Source organism: Vidua macroura, chromosome 1 (assembly GCF_024509145.1).
Source record: "Vidua macroura isolate BioBank_ID:100142 chromosome 1, ASM2450914v1, whole genome shotgun sequence".
Classification (NCBI taxonomy): Eukaryota; Metazoa; Chordata; class Aves; order Passeriformes; family Viduidae; genus Vidua; species Vidua macroura.
Genome location: NC_071571.1, coordinates 146,947,083 through 146,960,123, shown reverse-complemented (window position 1 = coordinate 146,960,123; position 13,041 = coordinate 146,947,083). Strand labels below are relative to the sequence as shown.

Genomic DNA, 13,041 nt, shown 5'->3' with positions numbered 1-13,041 from the left:
TATGTGAGTAAGGAGGAGTAAATTAAATATATGCTCAGTATTTTGAAACAAGCAATTTTCTGTTTCTTCTTATGAGTCTCTGTTGCTCCTTTTACATTTGTCCAAAAATCCTTGGTCTGGAAATCTGTTAGTAAACCAATTGAAATCCAGTTCCTTTGATGTATGCATATAAATTCTGTGAGTATTTTAATTAAATTCTGCAGAGCATGGCAGCTAGGTGCCACAGACACAGACAGTAATCAAAATCCCCTAAGATAATGCTCATCATATTTATGACTTTTTTAGGGAGAAATTATTGTAATATGGCAACACATGGGTTAAAAATGCCTTGAATTTAAAATCTTTAGACAGTAAAATCTTGTGTCTATCCAGTCTGTGTATTTTTATAAAAGGTTGAAGACAGCTTACAGGCTCTTTAGTCACGTTAGTAATCTATGGAACAGATTGCCTGTGATTTTAGGTTCTTTAGCCATCCCTCTGCATAAAGGGGATAATGGGATTTGGTGCTCTCAAACTGGTGTCTTGTTCCCAAAGTGTTCCTGTATTGGTAGCTCAGCAGATTTGTTTGAATGCTCTAACTCTGAACTTTCCTGCCTGTGTAGCAAAGCAGGGCTCCTCTCCAGTGGCCTTTCCTCCGTTAGGGAGTTTAGGTAAGGCAGAATGTAAGTTAGAGAAATTCCTTGTTTATTCTATAGACAAAGTTCTTTTATTCTGACTGGAACTGGGAACCCATGTCATCTAACTGTCAGGAGAAAGAGATGAATAGAAATTTCTTTCCAAATCAAAGTGTGCAATCAAGTCTGCTTAAAGCAGTCTGTAATTCTTCATGCTTGGAAATCTAACTTTAAGGTTATGAGCATCAATCTAAAATGTGGAGACCCTCATGAAACTGTTGAACTACTCTGCCAGTTCAGATTTATTCAGCTTTTCTTTGAAGGATTTACTTTGTTCTCATAGACCTTCTGTTAGATGACCCACTCTATATGCTTTGGACATATCTCCCTATATGCTTTGGACAGTTTGAGGGAAGTGAAGTTTTAAGTGCTTTTATCTGCCTGAACCATTAGCAAATCTGACACTAATTAACAATAAAACCCAGCTTGCACATTTAACTTCTGCTTTCATGTTAACTGCCTGATGAAGCAGTCCTCCTTACAACAGGTTTCCTCACTGTTGATTGTAGTAAACAGAGAATGGGAGTTACCTGAAGACTTCTAGAAGGAGACACGTACAACAGCTCAGCATAGACATAGGCAGCCTGGATTTTACTTCTAAATGAAGGGTAGGCATAGCAAGGCACAAATATCAGTATTTTCCTGGCCAAACTCAGTACCTGGCTTCAGTAAGGCAATATTCAATTGTGAAACTCCTCTTTTTCCTAGCAAGTTAAGTGATGCTGTCATGAGCTCAGCATCATTTACACAGAAGCTGTAGATGAAATTTCTTATTTGTAGAGATCCAAATTTTGAAGTGTTTCTCTTTGTCCATGTTGCTCACGTGATCTGAAATTTCTCTCAAGCAAATGTCCAGCCAGGAAAGGCACAGCCTGGTTGTTTCATGGTATATTTTTTCATTTTTAGGTGTGAAACCCTTCAAATGTTCCCTCTGTGAGTACGCCACTCGCAGCAAGAGCAACTTGAAAGCCCATATGAATCGTCACAGCACGGAGAAAACCCACCTTTGTGATATGTGTGGGAAAAAATTCAAATCAAAAGGCACTTTGAAGAGCCATAAGCTCCTTCATACTGCTGATGGTAAGTGCATTAAATCTATTATCTAGTTATTAAATCTATTTTAGGACAATAAATATTGGCTGTACCACAGGCCTTATTAACAAATGCTTTTCAGTTGAACACTTACATGTGATTTATAGACTTTGTTTATTCCCAGGAGACACCATTTGGGAAATAATTCAAAACTTTGCGAAATTAATTTCTATGAAAGACAGCTGTCTCTGAAATATTAGGTTTCTGTGAAATTTGTGTTGGCTTTGTATGCCTTCCTTGTTCTTACAGAGAATCGTTTATCTCAATAGAAATTTGAAATTGCCAATAGTTCTGTGTTTAAGTCTCTTACTGTTTTATTCTGTGAGAATATTATTTAGATCCTGGTGTCTAATCACTCAGTGGCAAACCTGGGCACTTAGTCTCTACAGTCTCACACTCAGCACCTCATTTGCCCTGCAGTTTTATTATTTCTGTGATGATAACTGAAAAAAAGCAAGATGCACATCCAGAAAAGTATCCCATTTTATATCAAAGCTTAGAGCACAACAGGACTTTATTATTCTATGATTATCATACTGAAGTAAATTATTTAGCAGAATAATTTGTACAGACCTTCATTGTGACTTAGTAGTGTGATCTTTGTTACTCATGCAATTATCTGAAACCTCATTCCACTTTTTATTGACCACTTCATTTACATTCTTTTTTTTTCCAAATTACATCTTCAGAGAAAGCACACTATGCTCTGTTCCATTTATAGAATATATTTGAAGTTTCTGTGTCAGAGATGTTTTTTAATGCCTATGTCTGTGTGTTCAAGTGGAAGAAACGATCCCTTTTACATCAATATGCTACAACTTACAGGGAGATTATAGTTACTGTTTTATTACCAAAGTTATTGCAGAAATTATATGTGTTGGTAAATCACTTGTTATTCAAAAAGTACTTTCTAATATTTTGAACTAACTTGATCAGTTACAAGTAGGTCTGGCACACACATCTAAGCTTCATTTGTGAAAATCAAGATTTTACTTAACAAATGGAAACCTCAGCTGATTCCTTGCTAGGAGAAGGAGGCAAGTTGTATTTGAATGAAAAGAAAATTTCAAGCATGATCAGTCTATAAAGAAAAAGATTTCTTTCTATGGTCCCATTAAAAAAAATCACTTCATGGGGTTTCATTTCAAAAACTTTCTGGTTTGTTTTCACCATCTGACACGATCAAATGGTGAAATTCAGTAATGAAAGCTGAATTTGTTTTCACCTGTGTGTTACTTAGATTTCTTAGAGCATGTATATGTGTTTATAAGTCCTTACTGCAATTCATCTGAGGCTGCTTTGAAATTTAGTGTTGTTAAGAATAGCACTATAGTTGAGCAGGATCTAGCCATGTCTGGATTGGGTTTAAAAGCATGAAGTTAGCTTTAAACATTTAAATCCATGTGAGGAACTGTGTTCTTTTATAAGTTACTGCTCGGTCAGGCTGGAACCTTGGCTCTAGAGGCATTGTTATTACCAGGAGCCTTTTTTAGCTGGCTTCAAACTCATCGTCTTCTGGAATAACTCCAGTGACTTCTAGGGGAAGGTGTCCCAGCCCATCACTGGGGTGATGCGGGTTGGAACAAGATGACCATTAAGGTCCCTTCTAACCCAAACCATTCCATGACTCTGTGTTCCTTTTTGGTAAACCTCCATTTTTGACTGGTACAAATAAATCCAAGACTTAGGCTCTTTTGCCTTGCTTTTCACACTTCCAAAACTATTCCAGGAAATTCCCACTGCCTTTGGAAGGTGAGTTTGACCATTGTCTCCAGTGGAAGCAGGATCTCACTGTCTGTGGAGTCTTAAGTAATTTTCCTGACTTAGTCCACCCCAGCAAACTTTTCATGCATTTCAAACTCTTGTGAAAAAGAAGAGGACATTTGTCAGTAGGAATGTGCTTTGTCAGGGGACTTTCACCCTTCTGAGTGACAGCTTCTCTTTGCCCAGTGTCCCTTCCTGTAGTGACAGCACTGCAGCACACATGTAGTGTTCTTCAGTTATTTCACAAATAAGTGAATTTGAAAGCTGTTTCACTGTTTATGAGTTTTGTCTTCCTGACTTATGAATCCAAGGAATTTTTGTTCAAATATCAGAACCCTGCAAGGTCAATTTAAGTCTGGAATATAAAGTAGTTTTGTGTCTGATTTTATTCTTTTCCCAGAAGACAGACTTCTCAAGAGTTACATGATAGAAAGCAGTTCTGTAGTCCAGGGTCATTACTGCTTGTGGTTAGAAGTAAACCAGAAAGCCTGATTTTCATTATTTTATTTAGATACCAGGAGGTGCTTCTTAGCTGTGTTTTACAGAAACTTCTACACTTAGTATAAAATGCTTTTACCTTTTTCATCAGCATCTGGAATCTAAAGAAACCCCATCTCTTTGTGATAATACAGAACATTATTCTACTTCTACTTCACCTTTTGATTCTTTTATTTTTGGAATAGTTTTTAGCATATCCTTAATCCACATGAGCCAAATACTATTTGTCAGCTGTGCAGATTTAATTCAGGAATTAAGTCCTTCTGAATTTAATGCACTTTGTAATTTGGCTGGAGGTAGCAGGACTGATAGAATCTTAGGGGCAAAATAAGGAGAAAGAGAGTGTGAAACCCAGTGAACAAAAGGAAGGAAATTGTGTTCATTTAAATCATAAGGGGAAAAATAGATTAGTGAGAGGGACTCCTTGGAGGGGAAAATGTGTTTGAATCATAACAATTCAGTGCTTGGACAGAAGTAACTAAACCCATGTGAACATGATCAAACATTGGTGTTTTAAGGATTTCCAAGTGTGCTTTACAAATAGCAAAGTAGCTGTGCCTGCAGTTGTAAATAATGGATTTCCTTCTTCCGTTTAGGGTGCACTATAACAATTCTTTTTCTTCTTTCCCAAGTGACTATCCCAGGAGAATCCAGAGTTTTTAATGCTTATAATTTAAAGATTGCACTTGAACCTTTTTTCCTCCCTTATTCTCCTCTTAGCTCTATTTAACCAAAATGTTGTAGAGCAAGTGCCAGATTTCTCTTATTGATCATTCTTAGCATTTTGGAATTTATAAGGAAATAGAATCAGTAGTTTTCTGAAATTAAATAGAAAAATTATTCCATTTCTTATTCCCATTGCAGGAAAGCAATTTAAATGCACAGTATGTGACTATACAGCTGCCCAGAAACCACAGCTCCTACGTCATATGGAACAACATGTCTCTTTCAAGGTAAGAAAACATATAAATCATGCTTAAAGTTTTTAGGAAATACACAGAACTTTAGATGGCAGTATTAAAACTGGCACATTTTCTTGTTTGACGACAATTAACAGCATATAAGCATTTTAATATTTTGGAAATTTTGACTTTATATTCAGACTTTTGAGATCGGGTTATTTTGTTCATGACCAATTTGTAATTAGTAGTTTTACTTGACAAAAATATCTGTATGCTGCAATATGAAACAAATTTATTTATCAAAATTTGATTGTCAGTCCTTGAGTGAGTGAATCTAATGTGTACCTTAAAATGTCCTAGGGAAGTATGAAAGCAAATCCACTAGATCACTGTTCATTGCCCACCTCAATTTTCCCTGAAATTTGCAGTCTCTTGTATACAGATGAGTTAATATACTTGAAGAAAATTGAAGAGAATTAATTTTAAAACACTTACCTTAAAACATTTATCTGAAACATGCATTGGAAAGAGTTTTGAAAATTGTTAATGTTTCTACGAAATATTTAGATTAGAGATACAGTTTATTTTAATAAATGGTAGTACGTTTTTATTTCTAAATTTCACATTGGTTCTCAATGAGATAGGCACTAATGGAATGTATTGTGAAATGTTATATTCAGTAAATAGGAATTATACTGGTTCCTTTTCCAGAAAAGACAGTATTTTTTATTTACAAAAATGTTCATTTTAATGTGAAGCTTTGTCTTAACAGTGAACATATTTCTTATTGAAAACATCGTACTATTTTCATATGTAACATCTTTCATTATCTAAGAGATCATTTTACTTCTGTAAAGAGTACACTGCAGGCATTCTTTACAAGTACCATAAAGCAGCAAGACAAGCAGTCTTTTCAATGATGCTTTAAGTTTTGGAAGACAAAACAAGTCATCTAAAGAGATTATACATTTTGAACAAATAATTTTTCTTTCTTAAGTATGTGATTTTGCTCCAGACTTACATTTTTTAAAATATTTTTTGTACATGAAAATACATAATTTTCTTTTTTTTGATGGCTGAAGTGATGAATGCACTCACAGTGCAGTTCTTGAAATGCAGCAGGTTCTGACCTTGGGATCTGCCTACACATAAGTGTGGCAATTCAGGACATCGTCAAGAGAACTGAACACTGGATTAGATCAATCAGGAGTATTTGTTTAAAGGAGTTTAAAAAATGTTTGCCTCTTTTTAGGACAGTTGTTTTCATGCTTATCAGGCTCAGAGAACTGTCACTACTTTTGTGACCTAATGATCCTTTAATCCATCATATTTCCCAGCTCCATGAATTTGCAGTCCTGCTATCTAGTAGCAGGTAACATGCATGACTTGCCCAAGTGAGTGCTACAAGAGCACAGCAGTCTGGATTATTTTCTTTAAAAAATTACAGTTTCAGCAATAGAAAGAGAGTACCCATCTCTGAAATACTGAGTAGCTGAATGTTACAGTACCCTCTGAAGCATAAGGTTAAGGGAATCTAAACATCACTTTTCTTCCTTATTTTTGCTGTTTGGAGCCTGAAGGAAGATCACGAGCAATGAGCTTAGGATAGTGTTCTAATCAATGTACCCTGACTGCAGACATTTCCCTGCTTTAAATTCATCTCCTGGATGAACATTTCTGTACCAACCATTTTCTGCTGAGGAACTTTAGGTGGGACTGCTCTGCATGAAACATTTTCCATCCTGTTCTGAGGTACTTGACTTTTCCCTGAGGACTTCAGTCAACATCTGCATGCTTTTACAGGACCTAATGGTTGTGTCAGGCTTCCTATAACTGTGACATAACTCAGTCAGAAAGTTATTATCAAAGGTTAACTTTAGGTTCAAATGTTTGTTTTCCTAATTTTTTCTGTCTTTAAGAATTTTTCTCTCTGTCAGTTGAAGAGAGACGTGTTCTTTAAAATTAATTAATTTAGTTGCCAAAATTAGCTCACCAAATGGTCAGAGAAATGCAAATGCCAGGGAGAGGTGAAAGGAAAGGAAAGGAAAGGAAAGGAAAGGAAAGGAAAGGAAAGGAAAGGAAAGGAAAGGAAAGGAAAGGAAAGGAAAGGAAAGGAAAGGAAAGGAAAGGAAAGGAAAGGAAAGGAAAGGAAAGGAAAGGAAAGGAAAGGAAAGGAAAGGAAAGGAAAGGAAAGGAAAGGAAAGGAAAGGAAAAGGAAAGGAAAGGAAAAAGGAAAGGAAAGGAAAAAGGAAAGGAAAGGAAAAAGGAAAGGAAAGGAAAAAGGAAAGGAAAGGAAAAAGGAAAGGAAAGGAAAAAGGAAAGGAAAGGAAAAAGGAAAGGAAAGGAAAGGAAAGGAAAGGAAAGGAAAGGAAAGGAAAGGAAAGGAAAGGAAAGGAAAGGAAAGGAAAGGAAAGGAAAGGAAAGGAAAGGAAAGGAAAAGGAGGAAAATTAGATTGGCTGTACAGTCATGTTGTACTTTCAGTTATTTTAGTTGTCTTGCTGCCCTTTGTCAGACCAAAGCTCACAGCAGCTGAGTCATTTCATAGTAGAGAGTCTCCACATGGTCAGACTTGTTATCATCAATTATGAGGATACACAATTTACTGAATTACAAAAACTGGGTAATAATCTTATAATACTGAGAATATTTGTTGTCTTGCACATAATAGAAAGTAACAAATTTAGGTAGTGTTTAGTTACAACTTCAATTTATTTTGAATTTTCGAGGGTTTCCTGGAAAGATGCCCAAGCCAGAAATGAACATAGTTTCTTGGGATCAAAACATTTCAGCTTAGACCAGTATCCTGAAGAGGTGAGGAAATACAGTCCAACATTTTCCTTTTTGCTCCCAGCCCTTCCGCTGTGCACATTGCCACTATTCCTGCAATATATCTGGTTCCCTGAAGAGGCATTACAACAGGAAGCATCCCAATGAAGAGTATGTCAATGCAGGGTCTGGGGAGCCTGCAGCTGAAGCTCTTATCCAACAAGGTACATCTCCACCAAATAAGATTTTTTGGGTTTTTTTTTTGGTTTTTTTTTTTTTTGGTTTTTTTTTTTTGGTTTTGTTTTTTTTTTGTTTTGTTTTGTTTTTTTTTTGCTGAAGCAAACTTGGTGTGAAGGTAAACATTTGTGCAGTATGTGTTCTTTAGTTTATTGGGTGTTATATGATAAATCATTATTTCTTTTTAGTAATTTTGAAATTACCACCTTTTACCCTTCACTCAGTGTTCTTTGTTCTTGGTTTTTAAGGGTGTGGGAACCAAAGTTTTGTTTGACCTTGACGGTGCTATTTGCTGTTACATACATTTATCATTTACACTTGTTTGTCTCTTTTTGTAAATCAAGTATCACTGCATGTTGAAATGAATGATAAATTTATACCTTTCTGCTGATAAATTTCTGTGACAATTCTGCAAGGTTGAACTCGAGGTAAGGTTCAGCAAACATAAGGAAAGAGACTGAAAAGTAAACGGCAGCAAATTATTCCCCCACTAGAAAAATCTGGGGAGAAAAGAGGGTACAGGTAAAACAGGTTAGGAGTTGTTATGCTTAGAATGTTGTTTATGGGCAAAGGAAGCACACCTTGTCTGTGTAAGCAAGCCAAGAATTTTTTAGTAGTATAACAGAAATCTTAACAGTCTAATTTAGGATTAGTCTGAGTCCCATAAGTAGTTTTGCTGTTACACACTGGGTAGATGAACCAAAGCAAGCAACTAATTATACAGTCAGGTACATTTATGGGTGTAAAGCTCCTTCAGTTCTAGTGCCTGGTGTGAGGAATATTGAGCAAGAAGAGGAGAAAGCCAGATTAAATATTAAATTGTGTGGAAAATATTTTAATTTTTGGTAAAATTAAGTTTCTCTCTTTGTTACTCATAATTTTAGAAAGTTTTTAAGTAGAAACTAACAACAGTTTCATCTTTTGGAATCTTCAGTTTCTGATTTTGTTGAAGAGGAATAGAGACCAAAATGATGCTGTTGTGTGAGATAATGAATTAAATATAATTCTTCTAAGGTTGCATTATTTCTAAATGCTATTTCCAAATAATTAACACATAACATTTATCTATTGAAGGCATTAATCCATGTTAAAATACTGAAATCATGACACAGAAAGATAACTCAATCGTAGACTCTCCCTTTAAACTTGCTCTATAAGGGGAAAATGTGTAAATGCTATTGGAAATACTATTGTAATCTGAGTCTGTGTTGGTTTTATATAATGTTTCTTTGTTTCCTTTTGTCAAAAAAAACCCCAACCAAATAATTTTAAAAGTAAATCTCTATAACAGAGTAGGAATATAATTTTATTATTATTTTCACAGGCACTACAAGTCCATGGGGAGCCTGCAGTTGTTTTAAGGAAGTAATATTTGCTTGGTCAGTACTCAGAGCCTCTATTTTGTAGTCACCCAGATGAAGGAAAGCTCTTCACTATGGGGAGCTTTGTTTAACTTTCCAAATATCTGAGCACTGCAAGGAAATATTTGTCTGTAGCTTCTTTTAGGAATAGATATGAGAGAATGAATTCTCCTAGTATAAATTAGGGATCATACTTGCAATGTTTGGAACAAAGAAAATTAATCTTATACTGATGAGGCTTTCCTTCCCCTTTGGGAGCCAGATAAATGCATTTCTGAAGGTAATTCTTTTCCACTGAAACAAAAGAACTGTAAAATTGTTGAGATTCAAGAGTAGCCTTAAAATGGAGACATTGGAGTGAGATGAGAGAGGAGTCCTTAACTTTTTCCTGTGGCAGATATCCTTTTCCCACCACATTGGAACATTGGACAGGATGAAATTTAATAAGGTCAAATGTCAGCTTCTGCCCCCAGGGTGGCACAATGCCTGGCACTAGTCTAAGTGGGGAGATCAGCCCTGCAGACAGGGATCTGGTTGGCAGCAGCTCTCCAAGAGCCAGCAGTGAGCCCTGGCAGCCCAGAGGGCAAATCCCATCCTGGGGTGCATGAAACACAGCATGAGCAGCAGGAAAAAGTGAGGATTATCCTGCTGTGCTCAGGTGGGAGCCCTGAGTGCAGGGCTGGGACCCACCAGCTGAGGATGTGAAGGTTCATGACGGAATCCAGATGGTAACAAAGATGGTGATGGGGCTGGAAGTCATGTCCTGTGAGGAGCACCTGAGGGCTCTGGGCTTGTCTGGCTTGGAGGAGGCTGAGAAGCAACCTCATTGCTCTCTGACAGCTTCCTGAGGGGGGGGAAGGGGAGAGGGAGGTGCTGAGATCTTCTCCTTGGGATCCAGTGATAGAACACATTGGAATGGTTCAAAACTGTGCCTGGGAGGCTTAGACTGGACATTAGGAAGCATTTCTTTAGTGAGAAGTTGGTGAAACTGGAAGAGGCTTCCCAGAGAGGTGATCAATGCCTGAAGGCTGTCAGTGTTTAAGGGGCATTTGGGCAATGCCCTTAACAACAGCTTTAACTTTTGGTCACCTCTGAATTGGTCAGGCAGTCAGACTGGATGGTCCTTGTAGAAATAGCCTTTTCTGTTCTTTGCATCTCTGGCTTTGCATCCTTCTTTCTCCTCCTCTCCTTACACAGCATTTATATTTCCTGTGCTGACAGTAGTGCTGTGCCTGTTTTCCACATTCACCTGTGGAAATGTCAGGTATTTTAGAGTAATAATGAGGCATCAAATCCGTGTTGGAGCTATGAAGTCAGTGTCTCTTCTCAGGGCTCTGTAATGAAGCCCTGAGCTGTATTAATAGCTGTGATTTTCCCACATGCAGCTTCCTTTGCCAACTCAATTTCCTGTTCTGTGATGCATCAGATGTATCTTGCACCTGGGCTCCAAATAAGACCAGAGATTCCTTATCAGGCTATAGAAACATCAATTTTTCTCAGTGTATTAGTATCTCAGTGGGGGAAGAATTGTTCCTGGTGGGAGACATTTGCATTTGGAAGTGATAAACATGAATCCTATTGAAGTTAATAAAAGTTTTCCTGATTTGGAAATCAGAATGTCTTCTGTATTTGGTTCACACAGCAGAAACAGATTACTGTGGACACATTATGCTGTATGACAAGTAAATCATACTTGTCATATATGACACCTGGGTGTCATACAAGGTAATAGATGTTAGGAAGAAATTCTCTACTGTGAGGTACTGGAACAAATTACCCAGATAAATTGTGGATGCCCCATGCCTAGAAGTGTTCAAGGCCAGGTTGGATGGGGCCCTGAGCAACCTGGTCTAGTGGAAGGTGTCCCTGCCTTTGAGAGGGGGATCGGAACAAGGTGATCTTTAAGGTCCTTTCCAACCCAAATCTTTGGATGATTCTGTAAATTTCTGAGCTGCTTGGGCCAGCCATTGCACCTTTTCCACTGTCTGACAAGCTGCTATTTAGTTTCAATTACTGTATTCATAGATCTGAAATGCAATTTTGGAAAATTATTAATGTATAAAGGAAGACCTTTCAGGCCTGATATTAAACAAATCCTTTGAAATGAAGGGACTGTAGATGAAAAGGAAAAAGAGAGAATACCAGCAAGCAAAAAGGCTTGAAAAGAAATTGAGAGGGGAAAGTAACAAAGATTAATATCTAATAAAAGCTGTCTATATCTATTTGTATTGTATTCTGCTTGTTCTAAGTTACCTCCTGAGCCCAGAGTGAATTGCCTCACACTTTCTCATCTCCTCTGCTCTCAGTTGGTTTTTGACTGCATTGCAGGCATTGCAAATAATTTAATTGGAAATATTTATATGAATGTAGACTGCTGGATTGTACTCAAGATTCCTAGAATGAGCTTATAAATAAATGAATGATTCATAGAAGAGAGACTGTGTTCACTGGAGCAATTGCATTGCCAAGGATAGACAGCAGTATATAATTTCTGGGCTTGTGGTTATAAATTGGAATCACCCAGGATCAGAGAAATGCTTGGGATTTTGCAAGGTCTGTGTGTGTTTCTTTGTTTAAGGAGAAGTCTATGATGTGACATTTATTTTAGTATTATAAAGTAATAAAGGAAAACAAATAGCATAAGAATTTGATATATTCTGCAAAGGGGGCAAGAATCTTATGCATTACCCACTAGTTTTTCTGCAAGGCCCTGTCTATGTGCTCATTTGATGGCTTATTTTTTAGTTTCATTTGCTTTGTGCTTGGCAAGTCCAATACAATTTTTCCCAGATTTGTTTCCTTTCTCTTCACTGATACTCCCTGCCATTCAGAAAAAAATTTTAACGTGTCTGAGAGACAAATTTTTGTTTGTGTTTGTGCAGCTGCTTGTACAGGCCATATGTGAGGATCCACTTGTGGCCTCAGTGTTCGTTTTACAGCAGTCATCACGTGCTTTCTTTATACAAAAATGAGAATTGTCTTGTGGAGATTTTAGGCCAATAAATAAAAAAGAGCACATGTCAATGGAAGAAAGTTGTGGAGCTATGTAAGATCTGCCTGCAGTATTTTGTTACAAACATCAGTTTTGTTATTGAAAGTAGTAAAGGTGTGTAATTTGTTGACTTTCTCTGTATGTTACCCATTATTCTAAAGAATTATCTAGAAATTAATTTCTCTGAGCTTCCATATCAAGTCACTGATATGGAGTTATATATTAACAGCTGAATTCTATGTTTCTATTACTTATTGTTTAATTCAAGTAATAATGACAAAAGTTACAGATTTAATTTAATGGTGTGTTGTTTTAATACTTTTGATATCAAAGTAATGCAGAAAAGTGTTCACTGCTTTACAGCAATGTGTTTTTCCTAATACTACAGATTGGTGTGAAATTAATGTGTCATTTCATTTTCTGTAACTGATAATATTATCTAATCTATTCTAATCTGAATTTTTTGAGTTTCCCTTAGAAAAAGTGCTTCAGTTTTGCTTAGAGATGGAATATTGAGCATCTGCTCTAACAGTGAAGTTTGGTAAAGACTTAGCAAAGAGGAGGGTTAGTATAGTAATAATAAGTGTCAGTGAAATACTCTAGAGACTGAGTTTAGTTACCTTCTGTTTTATCAAAATTAAAATTTTGTTTCTTTTCACCTGGTTACCGTATGGTAAGTTTCCATTAATGTAAAATGGGATGTTTTTTCTAATTGCTTTGTTCATAAAGGACTATGCAAACAGGTCTTGGCTCA

General features: G+C 36.6%; 1 protein-coding gene across 2 annotated transcripts in view; it reads left to right on the top strand.

Annotated features, from left to right (window-relative positions):
• Positions 1–13,041, top strand: part of ZFAT (zinc finger and AT-hook domain containing) — a 74,910-nt gene that overhangs the window by 44,941 nt on the left and 16,928 nt on the right. For both annotated transcript variants that reach the window (XM_053982030.1, XM_053982039.1), the window contains exons 10-12: positions 1,581–1,754; positions 4,893–4,981; positions 7,783–7,921. In XM_053982030.1, coding sequence (XP_053838005.1) covers positions 1,581–1,754; positions 4,893–4,981; positions 7,783–7,921 — 402 coding nt within the window. The remainder of the gene's footprint in view (positions 1–1,580; positions 1,755–4,892; positions 4,982–7,782; positions 7,922–13,041) is intronic.